Genomic DNA, 21845 nt, shown 5'->3' on the forward strand with positions numbered 1-21845 from the left:
GCTAAATTGCAGAGACTGAACTCAAACTTGGGAGCCTCCTTGCCTCAGCCTACCAAGTTACTGGGATTGCAGGCCTGTCCCTCCCCGCCTAGCCATTTAACATTTATTAAGACTTTGCTCTGTGAGAAGTGCTATTCTAGGACTTGGGGGTTTATTCATGTGACTCTTTTTTTTTTAACAGGATCAAGAATCTTTATTTTATTTTTTTATTAGTTGTTCGAAACATTACATAGCTCTTGACATACCGTATTTCATACATTTGATTCAAGTGGGTTATGAACTCCCGTTTTTACCCCATATACAGATTGCAGAATCATGTGACTCTTTAAAAAAAGTTTCTGCTCACGGGAATTATGATGACAATAATAAACTAAAAGGCAAATATACATATAAAGTCAGGAGGACACTATCAGAGAGTGATACAGAAATAAGGCATTATGATGAGAAATGGCTGGGTGGTCCAGAAAGGCATCTTAAAGGAGTCACACTTTAGCTGAGGTCTGAATTGGAAGAAGATCCATGAAGGAAGGAGGAAGATAGCTTGGCATGGTGGCACATGTCTGTAATCCCAGTGACTTGGGAGGCAGAGGCAGGAGGTTTGCAAGTTCAAAGCCAGCTTCCTCAACTGAGGCCCTGAGCAACTTATCAAGATCCTGTCTCGAAAGACTAGAGATGTGGCTCAGTGTTTTAAGTGCCCCTGGGTTCAGTCCCCAGAACTAGAAAAAAGAAAAGAGGAAGAGCAATCCAGGCAGTGGGAACAGCTAGTTCAGAGTCCCCAGGCCCCTTCTTAGGAAGTCTGAGGTGACCTGGGAGCAGCAGGAAAGCCACTGTGATGGGCCTGGGGGATGAAGGGGAGGGTGGAGCTGGTTGTGATCAGAGCCCTGAGTCCTGGTCCACCAGGTGCTGTGTGACCTTTGCCAAGGTTAAAGCTTTGTCTTTTCTTTTACAGACGACTTCGCAGAGGAGGAGGAGGTGCAGTCCTTCGGTTACAAGAGGTTTGGTAAGTTCTAACAAAGCCCCATTCCTTCTCCTGGCCTCAGTCCTGGACACAGTATTTGACCCTCAGAGACTGTCACAAATAACAGGATCATTGAGGGACCTCGACACACATGAACATTTGTGGTACTGAGATTCAGTTTTGGTTGGAAATTGAGTTTCTATGTAACAGGCGGATGATGGCCGAGGCATGGGGGAGTGATGGGATGTTTATGCGCCTGCTGGATATGAAACGGGCAGCTTATTAGCCGAATGTGACAGGAAAGGTAAATCTGTGACAAGACAGGAGCAAGAGACGTGGGATTTCTCCATGTTGGTGTTTAGAATCCATCTTCTTCGCTGTGTCCCCCTGTGGCTCAGGCCTTGTGGTCATTACTTTGTATTTGTGGATGAGAAAGGGGTGGGGGGACTTTTCCCAGAAACCCAGCCACACACATGTGCTTTGGGGTAGGCTGAGTAATGGCTCCTCAAACATCAACACCTGATTCCTAGCACCTGAATGTTACTTTATATGGCAGAAAGGACTTTTTGCAGATGGCATTAAATTGAAGAGCTTGAGAGAAGATGATGTGATGATGGAAGTAGAGATTGAAGTGACATGCTCGGAAGGAGGAGGAAGGGCCCTGGAGTCAAGAAACAGAAGAAGTCAAAGAAATAGATTCCTCCTTCAGAGCCTCCAGAGCAACAGCTGTTCCTCCAACACCTGTATTTTTGTCCACTGAAGCTGATTTCAGACTTCTGGCTTCCAGAACAGAGAGAGAAGAAATTTGTGTTGTTTCAACCGCCATGTTTGTGGTGATCTGTTACAGCAGCCGTCGGGAACTAATACTTGCTGCTGTGCCTCCTGGGCTGCTGCAGATGGTAATCTTTGCTTGGATCAGGCTTCTCAGACTCTGCAGTTTGGCTTTGAAATGCAAGTAAATGCTGTAGTTTAAAGGAAAGCTTAAGAGAAATGATGTTTATTCTGACCAGCTTATTTCTATGCCTTAGCCAGAAATAATGAAGGATAGAGAGGAGAAGAGAGAGAGAGAGAGAGAGAGAGAGAGAGAAGACTATGAAAGATAATGAATCTATTTCCTGTTGCATAAAAACAGACCCTGGCTGGACTTTGATTAAAGTTAACAACCACCAGCTGCTCTGGCTCCCTCATTGTTTTAGCATTTCTCCTTCTGGAAATATACTTCTACTTCTCATTCTGGGAAAACAAAGCGGGGGACGGTTAATATGGGATTGCAGTGGCACCAGGCCCATGGCTTCTCCATTCATGTCTTGGCAGAGTGGCCGGGCCCAGTCCTCTCTCCCCTCCTGTATACTCCTGTCTCTTTATACCATTACTTGTCCCTGGATTGGTACCCTGTGTAGTTGTGCTTTTCACTGGGGGGAGTCACTGAAGGTGGCAGGAGAAGTGAAGATAGAACCAAGAAGGACAAAGAAAAACAGCCCCCACAAGAAAACACGGAAAGGCAGAAACATAGAGGAAGAGCACACTTGTCAAAAGAAGGCAAAGTAAGTGTTGAGATGTTTATATATTTTGGAAAACGGAAGTACGAAGAAAAAAGAGAATAAGTGTCTTGAAAAGTTGAATAAATTTCATGGCCATATTACTAGCTAGATGGGTGGGGATTTGGAGAGAAAGACACACACACACACAAAAATAGTACATTGCTGAAGGGGTCTTAACTTATGGAGTTAAAGGATGCATGGAAATTGCCAACTGATGACCCGGAGGAGACATGATAACTTGGAAATATTGGAGAGCATAAACAGAGAGGCATGAAGAAAATGATACCAACTTGTAGAAATAGAAGAGGGGGCTGAAATTAAAATGGGAAACCTTGGAGTAGAATGTAAAAGGATTATGTTTCTGGGCAGAGAAGAATATCCAGCATTGGACTTTGGTAGAACTAGGAAGAACCTTTGCAATTATTTAAATTAGCCTGTAATTTTCCAGATTAGTGATGTGAGGCTCAGATAGAGGAAGTCCTTGTTCAAGTGAGTTAGCTGGAGCTGGGGTTAGAAGATCTAACTCTCAGACCTCTCAACTTCTGTGTCCCCGAGGAATATCCTGCAGCTCAAGAACCCTAAAGTGAGCCAGGCACCCAATCTGGCCCCATGAGGGGGTCTGATCACTTTTATAGGACCTAGGATTCTGGGCCTGGTTCTTCAGAAAGGTAAATAGATTTTCAGTTCCTAAAAAGAGGTCCAATCTGATCATTGAGTCCAGCTGAGCTCAAGAACCCATTCTTTCAGGTGTGGTTAAACTTCAACCATTGAAGGAAGACCAAGTCCCTTCCATGCAGAAGGTTGGTAGTAAGGTATTAAATAGAAGGTGTCCAGAGGTGGGGCAGCCCTTTGGGTTCTGCATCTAATTTCCCTTGTGACTTGAAGCCAGTTATTTCAACTCTGTGAGCCTCACATGCTGCATTTGCCCAATAAGCAGAATGACACCTGCTTAAGGTAGATAAGTCTACCTCACAGGGCTTTGGTGAGGCTAAGAGATACCCAATGGACAGGAACTTTGAGGGTGCTGCACTACAAAAACACAAGGCTGTATGATCATTCCTGGGATATGGGGCTTTTAGCACTCTCCAGACATTTTGGTGCAGCCACACTGCAGAATATCAGTGTGACAGGCCTGAAACCTCATTCTGAAGAGATGTGAATGAAGACGTGATTTACTTTGAATATGGTCATATTGTAGCTTATATTTTTTCGAAAGTAGACTCCATAACTCAGAGGGTTTAGTTATTGCCTAATTCTAGATATGTCTTGTTTATGCAAATACAATAAATGCAACTTGATTTTAGCCTACTGAGGAAGCAGGGGTTAATTCTCAAGACAAGAGGGCCATTCTTTTAGCAAATTGTTACTGGGTGGGCTTCTTTTCCAAAGTTATTCATACATAGTTATTCAGAAGCATTTGGTATAAAAAGTCAAGGCTGTGCTTTTTAAAATTCAGCATAGTGTTACCATAAAGAGCGATCACGATCTTCTCTAGTGATCTAGCATGGTATTGTATTATTTTAGTATAATCATCCCCTTTGTTGTTCATGGACTCATGATTGCATTTTATTTAAAAAAATGTGGTTTTTTTTGTAGTTGTAGATGGACAGCATACCTTTATTTTATTTGTTTATTTTTATGTGGTACTAAGGATCAAACCCAGTGCCTTACACATGCTAGGCAAGCGCTCTGCTACAACCCCTGCCCCATTATTATTGCATTTTAGCGGTAACCAGATCTTCTATTTTTCTTTGGTTTCTCCACATGTCAAAGTTGTTAGCCCCGTTCTCAGAGTTCTGGGCAGGTGTCTGAAAAAGAGATAAGAGTTCAGTCTGATGGTTTTGCCACTAATTTGTTCCTGTGTCAAAAGCTTCAAGAAGGGGGAACTTTGAAGAGTTAATTAAGTGAGCATTTTCAAGCTTTAATCAGGCTTTATGGGTCAGCATTTCTTGGCCTGAGTCTGCAGAGCTAATTGAGGTGTAACTATGGTTACAATTTGGCAGAGTTCCTTTTATGGAACATGAAGTCTGTTAATTTTTATTTTCCATCTACAAAATATGATATACTACAACGATACTGTTCTACTTCTTTCCCAGTTACTGCTTTCTTCAAAAAATATCACAGGTCATTCTGAAATACCTCAATGGCTTCCAACTTATCATATAGGTAGATAGTCAGCATCACCTTGGGTGCCCTGGGCTCTCTCTCTGGAGCCTGCTTGACCCCTGTCTATGCTGGGGGGTGACTAGACTGACTTTGTTTCATTGATTGGTCCCAGTGGGTTCTCCAGTGTTTTTTTTTTTTTGGATTGTGATCTGGTATAATAATAGATGTCCAAATTGGAATGATGAAGGGGCAGGAGATACATGGTTCAGCCTGAAAAAAATCACAAGTAGATTTAAGGGTTCACAGTGAGCAACTGTGGGCAGCTGGAAACATTTGTTATTTGTGTTTGACAAACAAAACTTGGATAAAATTGCTTCCTTGGGGGCTCAGGAATAGGGATTATTAATGGCTATGAGAAAAAGAGCTGAAAAATTGCAAACTGAAACAGTAACAAAAAAATAAAAGGAAGTATGCTCTATGGAGAAGAACTTGAGTATTCAGTAAAAACAAAGTAGAAATGTTCTAAGGAAACTACTGGAAATAATTTAGGGGTTACAGTTCCAAAGGGGGCAAAATCAGATGCCTTTTCCTATAAAGGTCGGTAAGTATGTTCTTTGAAGTACATTCTTCAATATTTTTCACAACTTCACAGGCTTTTTATTGCTATAACTTCAAATAAGTGTGGCTTTTTCTTTTCCTTGAAAAATAATTTCAGATTAGGAAGAGAATATGTATATATACATATATATGTGTATATACTTACATATGTGTGTGTGTATATATATATATATTTTTTAAAAAATTAATTTCTCTTTTTTAAAGAGACAGGGTCTTGCTATGTTGCTGAGGCTGACCTTGAACTCCTGCGTTAAAATGGTCCTCCTTCCTCAGCCTCCTGAATTGCCAGGACCATGGGTGTGCACTGTACCCAGCTTATCAAGAGTATTTTTTTAGCAGTTTAGTCCACACAATGCAGGGCATGTTGAAGCAGCCTCAGAAATATGTCCGCCATGTTCTGATCTCACTCCTCACCATCACCATACTCTCCTTCTAATCCCATCCTCCAAGGAGATCAACACACAAAACTTTAACATTCCTCATTTAGTCATTGAGCTGTTTCTTGCCAAGAGATTTAAAGAAATGGAATATCTAAAAGCATAGAGGACCATTTAGGCTTCCAAAAAATCACGACACATTTATGCTTTAGCCATATATCTGTAAAGAGAGGTTCATTCTGAGGCACCTGGTGAATGCCTGCTTTCAATGTGGAGAGGATTTTTGTTTTGTCTGGTTTGTGATGCCAGGGTTTGAACCTGGGCCTTCTATGCTGAGCCAGCCTCTACCCCTGAACCACATCCCAGCCTAATACAGAGAGGACCAGTGTTTACCAAGAGGGTGCCAAACTGTCTTTGGGAAGCTGCTTAAGATGAACACTTGGATTCTTCCACCTCTGGCTGCTCGGGCTTGGGGAAGGCAGGCTGCCCGTCTCTCCTCTCCAGGGACTCTTCCCAGAAGCCTGGCTTCATCTTTGGATTTGGAGAAAATACCATTAAGAAGCCACCTACTCCAGTAACAAGGAGGGCCGCAGGCATCCCTCTCCCTTTGCCCTTTGGGAGACTGACACTAGCCGAGTTTGCCCTTCCATGATGAGAATGCCAGGAATTTCCATCATTTCCTGTGGGGAAGGACTGAATATGCCCAGTGTGAGGCTGTCCTTTGAGCAGCACCTTTCCCAGACATCTCTTAAGTGGAGAGGGGAAGATGTGAGGCGAAGGACTGACCCTGGGAGATCAAGGGAGGGCAAGAGTTTGACGTGATACCCTTTTATGTAGGGTTTCTTTTGAAATGTTCAAAGCTGTTAGCATCACTTAACGGGAAGGTTTTACTGATGGAGTTTTGCAAATCCTAATAGATTTGGCATTTCTGATTTAATAAGAATTGGGTGTCAAATGGCACATGGAGAAGTTGACACCAAGAGATTTGCAGGCAAAATTGCCTTGAAGGGGATTCGTGGAATAGCTCATCTGGCCTCTGCTCCCAGGCAGGAAGTCAGGGTTCCTAAAACCAAGAAGCTGAGGATTTTGCTTTACAAATGAGGAAGCTGAAGTTCCTGAGAGTGAGTGGCTTGGTAGATATTTGGGTTAAATCTGATTTCAGGGGGGCTGGGGATGTAGCTTAGTGGTAGAGGGCATGCTTAGCCTAAGTAAGGCCCTGGATTCAATCCCCAATATGAAAACAAAACAAATCCAAAACCCAATATTTTTTTCCACTATCCCCCAGGACTGAGAAGCACACAGACATGTCCTCTTTCTGGAGTCCCCTGAGATTTTGAGGGGAAAGTAAGTGTGATCATAGATGTGCATGGAGTAAATCAGCAGCTGTTCACACGTGGTCTTATATTTATGTCAGAGTTTCACAATAAATGTAGTATTGTGCCCTGAATTTTCCAACCATTTGAAGTATCATTCCCCTGCACCACCCCATCCCTGGTTTTTATTTACTGATGAATCCTTGTGAGGGTGCGGGAGGGAGAAGAGAGGGAATAATTTGTTTTTCCAATAATTGAGTTGAGGCTGAATGTGGTTTGTTTTTATTTTTGGAAAAATTAAAGGGGGAAAAAAAAATCTCAGCCATTTTCTGCGAGGACAGTATGAAGAGGTTAGGTGGTTTCCAGTGTTGGTGTGTTGGGGGTTGGGTGGGAAAGAGTTATTCCTTTTGGTAGCAACCCCGGGCAACTGAAAACAGATGACCTCTGAAACTTTCTTAACAGATTTGAGTTATTCATTTGGAGGCCCTCCAGGAAGGGAATGCTGTCCTAGGGCTGTGGGTTTTGAGGAGAGATCTTGGCCCTCAGCGAAGTCCTGTGCTGATGGAGCATCTTCTCCTCTCACTTTCCCTCTGGTGTCCTTCGTGTTCTGACCAGAGCATAGCGGGTGGCCAGGAGGCAGCTTTAGGACAGGCAGTCCTGGGTCACGTGCTAGAGTTGCCCCTTGTCAAGTCATGCCTCCGTTCTCAGCCTCCCTCTCCTCTGTGAGATGGCAAGGATAAGGGCCAGGTGGGTGGTAGCTCTGCACTCAACTGGGGCTGTTAATAAGCCTCTCCTCTTATTCTCACTCTTGGCTCATTCTCCTTCCCCAGCATCCTCTCTCTCCTGTATTTTCTGCTCTGCATCATGCCTGTGATTTGTTCAGGGAATATCAGAAGAGTCTATGTTATTGCAATCTTTTTTTTAAAGGCATGGTGGCCACCAGCAAAAAAAATATACTTCAGGAAGGGAGTGTACTAAAGAGTAAGAACAACTGTCAAAGAGGTATGGCACCGAGGCTGAGAGAACGAAGGTAGGTCTGGACAAGACAGCCTCTTGGGGCCCAGTGTCCCTACTTCCTAGTATCTGCTGGAGGGCTATTGTGAGATCTGCATGAGTTAATACTTAGAGCAGGGCCTAGCACCTGGAAAGTTCTGCATAAATGGCACAAGGCCATCTTTTTTTCTGTTTCTTTCGGTGCTGGGGATTGAACCCATGGCCTTGTGCATGTGAGGCAGGCACTCTACCAACTGAGCTATATCCCCAGCGCATGTCTTCTTTTTGGGGAGCAAAGAAGCTTTCCCAGAAGGCCCAGAGTTGGCCTGCCCTCACCTACCTCCCTAACCAATATGGAGTCTCAGTCCTTTCTCAGATTAGTTCTGGACAAAGGGAGTGGGCTGACTCTGGTTGCTTTGGGCCAGTCCTGTAGGATGCAATATTTGTTGAGCAATTACAATCCCCTGGCTATTATTTTAGCATATACCTTAATAATATGCATAATATGTAGTATAGTGTTAGTATATTTAGAATTCCATATTAAATTATACTATAAATATTAAGTAACACCATAATTATAATCCAATACATTATTATTTATAATTTGTGCCACTTGTTAAAAATATTCATGTTTTACATAACACATTTGAAAATTCAATGTTTCACGAAATAATTGTAAGTTTACTTTTAAAAGGTTTATAATTTTAGCTGAGTGTGGTGGTGCACGCCTGTGATCCCAGTGGCTCAGGAGGCTGAGGCAGGAGGATCGTGAGTTCAAAGCCAGCTTCAGCAAATTGAGGTGCTAAGCAACTCAGTGAGACCCTGTCTCTAAATAAAATACAGAATAGGGCTGGAGATGTGGATCAGTGGTCAGGTGCCCCTGAGTTCAATCCACAGTACCCATCCCCCCCAAAACGTTTATAATTTTATCATAAAAAGAGACAAACTCATAGGATACAAGAGTGCATAGTTTATAAGAAGAGAACACTTCAGAAACAAGGAATCAGTGTGAAAGGGAAGTGAATGAGTGAATGAAAGTTATTTTGTTTTCCGGAACTTAATATTCTCTTTAGCATTAAGCAGATTTTTGAAGGAACTTTTTTTTTTTTCCCTCCCAGAAAAGGAACTAAAAAAGGAAGAAAAAAAAAATAGAGTCTCAGATCTTAATGAATACAACTCTTGCCACACCAAATATTGCAAAATTGGCCTCTTGTTCTGAGTCATCACTATATTTTCCACTGCTTCTGATATTTCATTTTTCATTCTTATAGGCTTTTGAATTCTGAAATTTGGCTCTCATTCATACAAGCTTCTCTTTTTATATCCTTGAGTAGTTTTTTTTTTCTTAATAAGTATGAATGTTTTCATTCATGGATCAATTTCTTTTACATGCTGCAGAAGAGGAGGAATTCAGACCTGTCAGAAAAAAATAGGAGAATTGAACACAGTAGTCTGGATAAGTTCTGGTAGAAATCTAGGCTGCATTCTTACACAGCCTGAAGATCTCCTCTAATATTTATTTGTGCTGCAGAAGTTTTGTTTTGTTTTTGTTGTTTTGTGGTGTGATACTGGGGATTGAACCCAGGGGTGCTTTACCACTGAGGGACGTTCCCACCCCTTCTTATTTTGAAATAGGGTCTCACTAAATTGCTGAGGCTGGCCTTGAATTTACGATCTTCCTGCCTCAGCCTCCAGAGTAGTTGGGATTATGGGTATGTGCTACTGTGCTTTAAAACTTTTGAGCTACATCCCCCCATCCCTTATCTAATATTGAAAATAATCTTTTTGACAAGTTCTCCTTATTCTGTAAAACAAGAAAATGAATAAGTAAGATCGTTGCTGGTATGTGTTTACTTTTGGGGGGGCTCTAGGGATGAGTTTGGGGCTTTTTCTGTTACTGAGCTACTGAGCTATAGCTACAGCCCCTAATTGCTGACATTTTTATATCTTTAACATTTAAGCTCAAAGCTACAATAGAAATAGAGGTGAGAGATAATTGTATTTTTCCCTCTAGTTAAAAAAAAATCTGTGTGTCTTATTTTGTGCTTTTTAGAGAAAATTTTCCTTATTTAGCATTTTACTTGTACCATTTGATAAGGAATATCGAGAGGTAGTGAGTGTTCTACCTCATGACTTAACAGAAGTCATATTGTTAAATTGCTTTTGGAAATAATTGAGGAGAAATATACAATATTAATACATTCATAGGATGCCTTCATGTGCCATGAACCAGGATGCAAAGATGAATAAAACAAAGTCTATCTCTTTGACTGTTTTATTAATTATCGCCAGCATTTAGAATCCCCTTTTAATTTCTCAGGAAATAAAAGTTATTTTAAAAAATTCTTATGAAAACAATTTTCTCTTCAGTATGCATATGCTAGGAATGATCCCTCATCAGAGACTTTCCGCAAGGGGTCATAAGTATATGTAGAATCAGAGATCCAGAATTGAGATCCAGAGAGCTTACATAATTTAGAAAAATTCTCATAGTCAGTGTATAACAAAAGAGACCAGATTTCTGATTTCTAGTCTTCTGATTCAAATATCCAACATCTGTCAGTCTCTCTCTCTCTCTCTCTCTCTCTCTCTCTCTCTCTCACACACACACACACACACACACACACACACATACATACATACACAGAGAGGAAAACATGAATATGCATAAATGAAGTAGTGAATTTAGTTTTGTTTCTGTTTAAGGAAAATGTAGATCTCTTTGTCTTTCCCTCTTGATTAATAATGACATTTATGAAGTACTTTTTAGGTAGGGGCATTCCTTTACATTAATGAATCCTCACAATGCCCCTATAATGTAGTCTCCCTCATTCTGAAAGCGGTAAGAAAGAGGCGTTAGAGAGTCGAATATAAATTCTGCAGGTGGTAGTGGAAAAATAGAGTGTAAGAAAGCAGGTGTAGAAGCCCACTGGCTCAGGGAAGAGGGCAGAGATGAATTAATGAGAGTTTGGGTGAAGAGATGAAAGCAAGGAAGGCTGGCCTTCATCAGCGTCCTTTTCTTGGGAAATGGGTGTCCATCAATAGACTTGCTGAGAATAAGTCTTTAAATGATCTCAAAGAAGTAAATTGGCCCTACTAAGTATTAATTTTCTCATTATGGAAGCACACAAGACTCCTGGGGAAAATGCCATTCTTAGTCCATGTGACATTTATGAACCATCCATCATGTGTTGGCCACCCCGCACAATGGAGGAGGGAGACATGGCCTTTTGCCTCTGTGAATTTCAAATTTAATGGAAAGCAGACAGCTGTTTCAAACACTGGTGGACTTGCATAAGAGAAAAAATATCAGCCAGCCCTACAAGTTGCTTCCCCTGCCACCTGCAGAATTTCCAAAGATACTATAGGGGGCTCCACATGCCGGATGGAATTGCCCCTTCTTTCTGTCTCTCCTGTGGTTGTAAAGTTCACTATTGGCAAACCTTCTGTGCTTTCCAAATAAGGTTGAGACTCCCCTTTGTACTTGCCTTTCCTGGTTTGTGCAAGTGAAGAGAACCATAAGCCTCCCCCCTGCCCCTGAACAGATTGGGGATGAGGTGTGAGAATTTGTTTGATATAAGCCAGTGAAAGAAATTTGGAGGGTCTTTTCCATCTCCATGTGCTGCACACCATCAGCCACAGCTATGACTAAATTCCTGCCATGTTGGTCCACTCCATTGATTGACAGCAGTTATGTTCATTGAAAACAATTCACAAAGTGTGCAATAAAATAATTTGGTTCTGAGGACTTTGCTGTTTGTTTCACTGTTGGTAGTCTAAAATATACCTCCTATAAACGGTGAAGCATATGAATAAGAATTTCAGAGGGTCCCAGGGACCTTAAAGAAGTAAGTTTACATTAAGTATACATTTTCACATTATGGAATGAGGGAGACTACATTATTGGGGCATTGTGAGGATTCATTAATGTAAAGGAATGCCCCTACCTAAAAAGTACTTCATTAATGCTCATTATTAGTCAATAGGGAAAGACAAAGAGAACTACATTTTCCATAAACAGAAACAAAAACTAAGTTCACTACTTCATTTATGCATATTCATATTTTCCTCTCATGTATCTACTGTGTGTGTGTGAGAGAGAGAGATAGAAAGAGAGAGAGAGAGAGAGAGAGAGAGAGAGAGAGAGAGAGAGAGAGAGAGATTATACACTGACTATGAGAATTTTTCCAAATAATGTGAGCTGTCTGGATCTCAAATAAGTTCTAGCTGAGCGCAGCGGTGCACGTCTGTAATCCCAGCGGCTCAGGAAGCTGAGGCAGGAGGATCTAGAATTCAAAGTCAGCCTCAGCAAAAGCAAGGTGTTAAGCAACTCAGTGAGACCCTGTCTCTAAATAAAATGCAAAATACGGCTGGGGATGTGGCTCAGTGGTCAAGTGCCCTTGAGTTCAACCTCCCCCCAAAAAAAAATAGTTTGTAGTAAATGATTTCATGGGTTGTTTTAGGCTATTCTGTTGCTATCTTTGCCTGTAGGGTGAATCTTCTGCAAACAACATATTGTTGGTCTTGTTTTTGAATCCATTCTGCCAGCATATGTCCTTTAATTAGAGAGTTGAGAAGATTTACCTTTAGTGTTATTATATAGCGATATTTATGAATTTCTGCAGTTTAAATTTATTTCTGATGTTAAATTGTTTCTGTTTCTCATTTTCTTTCACTCTTCAAATGAGATTTCTACATTTGTGAGCTCGGGGTTGAGAGATTTCCATCTATGATGTGATTCAAAGCTTAGTCATCTGTTTTGGCACTGTTTTTAATTTTTAACATGTCTGTCTTCTTATTCTTCTTTTACTTACTCCAGCAATTCAAAAATCAATATTTTGTACCCTCATCTTAAATTTATTTCCTCTAGTTCCTGATGTTAAATTTATTTGGCAAAAATGGGTAGATTGAAAACCTTCCTCTCATTACTTTTACTCAGAATCTTGGTGATCTCACGATTGTTGGTTTTCCATTTGGTTACATGTTCCTTTCATGTAAGTTTGTGAGCATTGAGGCGTTTTCTAGGTTGAGTGTGTTCCACCGACTTTATTCTAGATCTCTAGATTCATACATGGAAGGTTCTCTTCTCTCCAAGTTCCATAAAAGCAGTGGGTACTTGTTCAAACACAGGTGTCTATAAATTTAATAGGAAGCATAATGTTTCCATTAGTAATCTCAAGGAAATTTGTCAGTTTCTCTCAGTTGAGTGCTTTATTTATATTTATCATATTATAAACTTTTTCTTTGTGCTTCTCATGTTAATGAAAGACATACTGAATGAAAACATAAATCCACATGTTTTCAACAAAGGCAAATCACTTCAGCTGTGCCCCTAGAAGAAGGCTTGCTGGGAACTGTGATTTTCTTATCTTTTCTGGTTAGTGACCGTGTATTAGAATCTATGCATGTGCATAGACACACACAGACACACACCCACCCCCCCCCCACACACACACACCCAAAGGAGACAGGTGGTACTTTATGTCTTGGGGATTTTTTTCCCCCTTTCTCCAAGATTGTGATTCTGCAAAAATTTAATAATAAATTAAATTATATTTAATTTTGGGTTTTTGCTACCGGGGATTGAACGCAAGGCACTTTACCACTGAACTACATCCCCAGTCCTTTTTATTTTTTATTGTGATACAGGGTCTTGCTAAGTTGTTGAGGTTAGCCTTGAACTTGGGATCCTCTAGGCTTGGTTTTCCTAGTTGCTGGGGTGACAGGCATGTGCCCCCACACCCAGTGGGAACATGCACATTTAAAAGCTTGTGAGCGTCTTCTCTGATATAAGGGGGGGTGACTCAAAATGGGATAGGGAGGAAGAGCATGAGAAGAAGACTACCACTAAATAGGAAAGAGAGGTGGGAGGGAAAAAGAGGGAGAAGGGGAGTTGCACGGAAGATGGAAGGAGAACCTCATTGTTATACAGAATACATATATGATGTTGTAATGAGAAAAAGAAAAAAAAAAGTGTGTCACATTAGATTGGATAGAGAGAAAGGATGGGAGAGGAGGGGAGGAGTAGGGAGGATAGGAAGGGCAGCAGAATAGAATAGACAATATGATTGATGTATGTACATTCCATGTGTGTATTATATGTCAAAATACATTCTACTGTCATGTATGACTAAAAAAATAAATAAATAAAAGCTTGTGAGCTAGTGTTTTTCCCAGCTGGGAAATTATTAGGTTAGTTCTTTCCCTTTCTACCTTTCTGTAAATACTTAACTTGTGAAAAATTGTGAGTCAGCGTTAGAATAGAGGAAAATAGGAAGTGTAACAGAGGTCTACTTTATGCTTTGAATATAGCCCTTGCTGCTCTGCCACTGCGACTTATTTTTAAAATGGACATGTTTCTTTCTCTTCCTCTCTCCCTTCTACTCCCTAATCTCTCCCCTCTCCCTCATCTCAGGGGAAACAGGGTTACCTTTCTTCCTGAGGCAGAGTTACCTATCCTTGCCTACACATCCTCCGTGGTAACAAAATAATTCAGACTTTGGGGATGGCACCAGAAGATTTCAGAAATGACTGTCTCCCAAATTAACAAGTGAATTGCAGCTCCAACACGTGGAATGCACCTCTTTAAAAGCCCCTGTCCCTGCTGAGGGGCAGAATCACAGTCTCTGGAACAAGAGTCCCCTGTGTTTCACCTTTGCTAGCAAAGCAATAAAATGCATTTTTCCTTTTTCTCAAAACTGTGTCCTCGTCATTAGATTGGCACTGGGGACAAGGACCAAGCTTTTGGTAACAGAAGGAGAAGAGGGAGGAAGGAGAAGGAAGAAAAGAAAGTTAGACTATTTTTTTTCCTATTCAGTCATTACTTAGAAAGTGTGGATTCCAAGGTGGTAAATTGAAAGGTAGTTTTTTCCTTGCTAAGCTCTTGGGTGGGTTTAGGTATACCCACTGCTGAAGAGAGGTGGAGAATTGGGAATTCCTAAGATACTAAAGGAAGGAAGAGAGAGAAAAAGAGATAGGATAGGAAAAGAGAAGGCTGGAAGTGACAGAAAAGTTCTGCAGGCTTTGGGTTTGGGGTATAAGGCAATCTTACTTAGGACTCAAAGGCTGTGTATTTATGAAGAAGGGAATGAGCAGCCAGCCCCTCCCATTCTTATAATGACTTGATTTTTTTTTTCAAATGTATTTTCCACTGCATTGTAGTAAGTTGAGTGAGGATAGAGATTGTGTTTCTTTTACACCTAGGACAATTCCTTTGCTCAACATGTATTAGTCAGTTTTCTCTCTTATGATGAAATACCTGAGGCAATTAATTTATAAAGAAGAAAGGGCTTATTTTGGCTCACAGTTTTGGAAGTTCCAGCCTCTGATTAGCTCCATCACTCTGGGCTTCTGATGAAACAGCATATCATGGTGGGAGCACATGGTGGAACAAAACTGCTTACCTCATGAGCCAGAAAGTGAGGCCAAAGAAGAAGAAGAGACCGGGGTCCCACAGCCCCTTTTGAGGGCACTTCCCCTATGACATAAGGACGTCTCCTATAGGTCCCCACCTTTTAATGGTTTTACACCTCCCAATAGCACCACTCTGGGTACCAAGCATTTAACACACGGGCCTTTGGGGAACATTTACCTAAACTATAGCAATATATTTGAGAAAGGAAGAATAATGTGTTTTGAGTGCTTATTATGTGTACTGTACTCAAGTCACTTTCTTTTTTCTTTTTGCAGCCCTGGGGATCAAACCCAGCACCTTTTACATGCTAGGTATCAAGGTGCTTTTTTAGATCTTGCCAAAGCTCGTGATCTGGTAGGCCTTTCCTTGAGAGTGACCGTGTGGACTAAGAACATTGAGTCTATAGTTGGATTCTAGAAAGACAGAGGCCTAGACTCAAGACCAAGCAGTACATTACAGCACGCAGACTCAAATCTGGGGGTCGGGGGGAACAGAGCAGTGAGAGGTCTGCAAAAGGATGTAGACAAACTGGAGCCAATGTGGAGGGTCAGAGAATTTCAAGTGTCAGAAAGAAAACTGCTCAAAAGATCCTGGAGATCTCTAAGGTCAGCCCTTCTCTGTTGGTCCTTCAGAAAGATAATGGGAATGTCCTTTGGCTTCAAAGTAGCACCCCTGCTTGGCTTTATTTTTTGCTTAGTAATAGTCCTGTTTTGAAGTTCAAATACACTAGGAAGTAGTTTTGGAAGTGATGGTCACTAATAATCACCTGTAGTTTAGGGTGAGTTATTTAATCACATGGCTTTCCTTCCTGTAAAATCAAACTGAATAAACGAGTTGTTGTTCAAAGATTCCTATTTCAGCAGGAGGGAAGATTTAAAGAGTTTTGGATGTAAGCGCCTGGGATTGGGAAGGAAATGTTCCGAGCCATAGGGCAGGAGCTCAGAAAGGACAGTGTCGAACATAAACTTCTCATGATTAACCATTTTGTTTAGGTGACCTCTATTCCCCCTTTCTTCCCAGAAAGTATGTGGGCAGGGGTCATCCTTCAAAAGGCTTAAGTCAAGCAGGTGGTGTATGCATGTAATCCCAGAGATTTAGGAGGCTGAGGCAGGAGGATTGCAAATTTGAAGCCAGCCTCATCAATTTAGTGAGGCCCTAAGCAACTTAGTGAACCCCAGTCTCAAAAAAAAAGGGGGTTTAAGGGGAAATGTGATCCCATTTTTATCAGAGGCCTGACTCTGGAGATCTGGAGATGTAACAAACTAGATCTGGCCACTCACCCCCAAAACCAAGCAGAAAAGGTAATGGTGAAAAGCTTGAAATGAATTTTAATCAGTGCAGCTACACCACAAAGACAAGGGGACCCATATGCTTAACCCTGTCTTGGAGGAGTTGACAATGACTTTGAAATTTTATAGAGAGGGGAATAAGAGCCAGGTTTGGGGGTGTGCATAGTTGGGTATTTTTTCACAGTGGTCAAAGCAGGTAATCTGATCAGGTATGGTCTGTCCATCATCTCAGGATTGATGGGAATTTTTCACAGTGGCTAAAGCAAGTGATCTGATCAGGTATATCTGTCCATCATCTTAGGTCTTATCCCTGGTAAGATATTTGCTGTTGTATGCGGAATAACTCATCACAAGATATTTATTGGATCAGACCTTATTCCTGGAGTCCAGGGTGGCTTGGAACAAAGGAGATGGCTGTCAAATGGAGGCAGAGAGGCCAAGTCTTTAACTCTACTTCTAGACACCCATAGAACATTTGCAGGAAAAGGGGAAGAGTCTAAGTCCTTTTTACACCTGGAGAAATTTCCTTTATATATAGGTCCTCCAAGTGGTAGGAGTCCTCAGTGCACCAGCTTTGGAGAGGCTGAGAGTGAATCAGCTTCTCCCAGCCTGCAGGACTCCTCAGCTGAGTTCTTGGAGTGGGTTAACTTTCAGCAGGAATAAGAAATCAGCTCTTGGCTTGGCCATGAGTCTTCTGCATCACCATGGAAGTTTGTCTGATAGAACTCAACAGCATCAATTGTGTGCCTATTACATCCTGCCCTGCATGCTGGGCCCTGAGATTGGATTGCCAAGACATAGGATAGGTATTTTAAGAAATCATTTTATGGGTGCTGGGGACTAAGCCCAGGTCCTTGGGTACCCTGAGCACATGCACTACTGAGCTACAGCCCCAGCCCTTGCATGACTATTTATGGTGCTCATCTTCTAGAAGAGGAGAATAAATAGTCAACATAACTAAGCTGTAGTTTGAAAAATACTTGAAAGGAAATAGAGGAAAATTAAAGGCCCCAGATTCCGAAATTCAGAGAGGAATAAGCCATGATTAGAGTAAGCCAAAGAGAGGGATGACTGTTTCAGGAAGGGGCATTAAAATGAGGAAGTCCCCAGGCAGTAAGTGGGAGGAGGATCTACTAGCTAGCAGAAACAGATATCTGTCAACAGCGTCAATGGCATTAACCACCATGGCCCCTTATATCTGTTCATTTTGCATCCATGGGTCCAACCAAATGCAGATAGAAAAGATTTGGAAAATAATGTGGCATCTGTATTGATCACATACATATTTGTGATTCTCTAAAGAATACAGTATGACAACTATTCACATTGCATTTACATTGTATTAGGTGTCGTCAGTAATCTGGAGATGATTCAAAGTATACAGGAAGATATATGTTGGCTATTTGCAAATACTTTACCACTTGAGCATCTAGGAATTTTGGTATCTACAGGGGATCCTGGAACCAACCTCCTGTGGACACTGAGGGGCAGCCTCAGTGTCTGTACAAGGGAGGGAAACATGGGTACATCCACCTGTCTTGAGCCATTCATGGGTTGCATGTGGGTCACTTCATATGGAAGCCCGTGGATAGAGCCATCTGGTATCTCAAAATAACCAGTGGACATTTCCTTTGGTCAAATGCCTAGGGACAATGTGAATCTCTATCCGGCTCTGCCATGGCCCACACAGCACCTGAGATGGGTGTGACCTGCCAAGATGTCAATCAACCTGCTGATTTCAAGACATCACCAAGCAAGACTTCACCTTGAAATCTTATCCCTGCCTTTGATGTACCCCTTAAATAAACCACCAGAACCATTTTCGCTTTGTCTAGTTCCAGAACCCATGTGTACTAGATCTATCAGGGGCTTTGCATTATGTAAATATATTTCTGAGTATTTGTGTTTTGTTACTTATTAATTATCTGAGATTCTGAGTTTTAGGGTGGCTTGGATTTCTCTGGTCAGAAAGAACTTTGCAAAGAAATGCTGGCCTACGTTCCCCCGGAAACCCATCTCTGGGATCCATCCTCTAGTGATGGTCATTAGATGCTGTGTTTATTAGGTGCCTAATATGTGCTAGGTAGTGAGGAGGATTCAGAATTGTCAATTGTGGTTCCTGCCCTCACGGATGGTACAACCAAGTTAGGAGGACAGAAAAGTTACTCACATGAAACAATAGCAGATAATCCAACCCAGGCTCTCAGGGGAGATCTGTGGCAAGATGAATCCAGACAAGAGGAAATCAGGAAAGGAAAAGGGAGCCATTGCAGCAGTCAGGGGCTCAGGGTGACCATTGGCAGAGGAGGCATGAGCCTGTGGGGATGGGAAGAAGAGACCAGAGAAGGAAACCCTCAGGGAGGCCTGGCGTAGGCAGAAGGGGGCCGGCCAGACCAGTGGGCTGGAAAACCAGGAGAAAGAATGTCCACTTGATTGCATTAAAATGACTGGTCCCTGAAAGTGTCTTGAGGGAACAGTCTGTGACAGGCGTGTTACTAATAGGATCACGCAGAAAGAAGAGGAAGTGGGAGTTGGGGAAAGAGAGCTATCGCTGTCCCCAGTGAATAAGCTGTTGATGGACTTGTGACAAGGGGGACGAAGGGAGAGAGAAGAAAAGAGACCAAAGATACTTTAAGACACTTTAATCTGTGACTCCACAGTGGTCTGACTCTGTTGGGTAACTGATAACATCTGCCCCCTGAAATCCCAGGTCAGCAAGGGAGAGGGCAGAGCTCAAGCCCCTGTCCTGCACAGCCACAGTGAGCCCCCCGCCTCCTCCAGGAATCCCATTCACAGCCATAATTTACAGCATCTGCTGCCACCTTTCATTGCATTGAGACATTTTCCATGTGTGGTTTATTACTTTCTTGATTTTTAATAGGTCCAAAATCTTTTGGTTTGATGATGGCCAGCAATTTATAGTCAGATACAGAAAATAAGTACCTTAATTTTTTTTTTTTTTGGTGGTGCTGGGGATCAACCCAGGGTCTTGGGCATGCTGAGTAAGAGTTCTACCACTGAGCTACATGCCAGCTTTTTATTAAGCAGCTATTATTTCATGGGTGGGCCAGTGTAGTATGGGAGACATTTACTATTTGGGGGAAAAGGAAACAATCCAAGCCCCAAATAAAACATGGTAAAAGGAGTCTGAAACTTGGAAAGCCACTCTCAGGTTGGAGGCTCATTTTGGGAACCAAGCTGGAAGGGGAGGAATTGGGGAAGGGATTGAGCTGACGGGAAGGAGGGTGGTGGAAATGGCAGGGGCCAGTGGATCCTCCTAGTTTGAGCCTGAGCTGCTGTAGGACCTGCCACCCTCTCCCCCACTTCTGTGCATGACCCCTCCCTCCCCCAGAGAACATCTCCCAAAGGTCCCAGATCTTCCATGGTTGCTGGGGAAGGCTTCTGAGATATTATGCTTTACTTATAATCATCTTTGGCTAGGAAGAAATTAAGCTGGGGTTGCTGTTCTCTACCCTTTTCAAATAAATGCAACATACAGGTGTCAACATCTGTCAACATTTGGTTCAAATGTTGTTATATCCATATACAGGTGCTCACATGCTCATCTGAATGACAGAATGATAAGCCTGACCATGGGCATGCAGTGCAGAGGGGCTTCATGCCGCAAGTGGCAGTCCTTATTGTTTTATAACAGTTTCATAGACATTTACACATTTTTTTTTTGGCAGGGGTACCGGGGGCTGAACTCAGGGGCACTCGACCACTAAGCCATATCCCCAGCCCTCTTTTGTATTTTATTTAGAGACAGGGTCTCACTGAGTTGCTTAGGGCCTTGCCATTGCTGAGGCTGGCTTTGAACTCTCCATCCTCCTTCCTCTGCCTCCCAAACCACCGGTATTAAAGGCATGTGCCACTGTGCCTGGTGACAGTCACACATCTTATAATGATTTACCTGTTTAAAGTATTCAGTCATTTAAAATATATTCAGAGTTGTGCATCCAGTGGATGCACAATGTTAGAACATTTTCATCACTCAAGAAAGAAACCTTGTACCTGTGAATAGTCCCTCCCCGTGTCCCTCTACCTTCTTTCCACCCCACTCCTGGCAACCGTAAGCTGCTTTCTGACTCTTTGGAGTTTCCTGTTCTGAATTTCTGAATCTTTCATAGAAATGTGATTATACAATATGTTGCCTTTTGTGTCTAGTTTATGTTAATGTCTTCAAGGTTCAACCAAGCTGCAGCATGTATTATACTTCACTCCTTTTTGTTATTGAATAGTACTCCACTATATGGATATACCACATTTCATTTATCGATTTATAATTGATGGACATTTGGATTGTTTCTGCTTTTTTGGCTGCTATGAATAATGCTACTCTGAATATTTGGGTATGTGGTTGTGTGAATATGCTTTTATTTCTCTTGGGCAGACACCTTGGAATGAGATTGCTGTCACATGGCACCTCTGTGTTCAAAATTTCGAGGAAATGCCAGGCTGTATTCCAAAGTGGCTGCACCACTTCATTATTAAGTACTGTAGCTCCAGTCTCTTTACCCAGCAAAGGACAAAAAAAAAACAACTTGAGTTATTTTCTATAGTATAGTGACAGTATATATCAGGGGCAGAACCAAAATGGCCTAAAATAAGTTTTATTTTTTAAAATTTTCATTTATTTTTTATTTATATATGACAGCAGAATGCATTACAATTCTTATTACACATATAGAGCACAATTTTTCATATCTCTGGTTGTATTCATAGTATATTCACACCAATTTGTATACCAATTCGTATCTTCATACCTGTACTTTGGATAATAATGATCATCACATTCCACCATCATTAATAACCCATGCTCCCTCCTTTCCCTAAATAGATGATTTATTTATATCTCAGTATATATATATACATTTCAACATGATTCAGTTTTCTACCCTGTGAAAAAGAAGGCCTGGATAATGTTCTTATTCTTTTCCTTTCACTGAGCTTCCATTTATGTGAGTAGGGTGCAGGCAATCTACCTGAGCTTGTCAGTATAGTGGCCGCAAGCTGAATATGACTAGCAGCCCTTGCAAATGTGACTAGTTCAAATTGAGATATTTAGTAAGTCTCAACCTCACCCTGTATTTGGAAGACTTAATGGGAAATAAAGCATGTAAATTCTCTGGTAATGATTTTTTTATATTGATTGCATGTTGAGATGATAGTATTTGATACCTAATGTGTTCAATAACAAATATTAAAATAATTTCATCTGTTTCTTTTCAAGTGT

The 21845-nt window shown here is 41.6% G+C and overlaps 1 protein-coding gene across 1 annotated transcript in view; it reads left to right on the forward strand.

Annotated features, from left to right (window-relative positions):
* Colec12 (collectin subfamily member 12) overlaps positions 1–21845 on the forward strand; it is a 186654-nt gene that overhangs the window by 19536 nt on the left and 145273 nt on the right. Inside the window, exon 2 of the mRNA XM_046438542.2 lies at positions 950–1000. Within this exon, the coding sequence (XP_046294498.1) occupies positions 950–1000 (51 nt within the window). The remainder of the gene's footprint in view (positions 1–949; positions 1001–21845) is intronic.

The sequence above is a fragment of the Marmota monax genome, unplaced genomic scaffold, assembly GCF_021218885.2.
Source record: "Marmota monax isolate L192 unplaced genomic scaffold, Marmota_monax_Labrador192_F-V1.1 WCK01_AAM20220418_F8-fsc00232, whole genome shotgun sequence".
Classification (NCBI taxonomy): Eukaryota; Metazoa; Chordata; class Mammalia; order Rodentia; family Sciuridae; genus Marmota; species Marmota monax.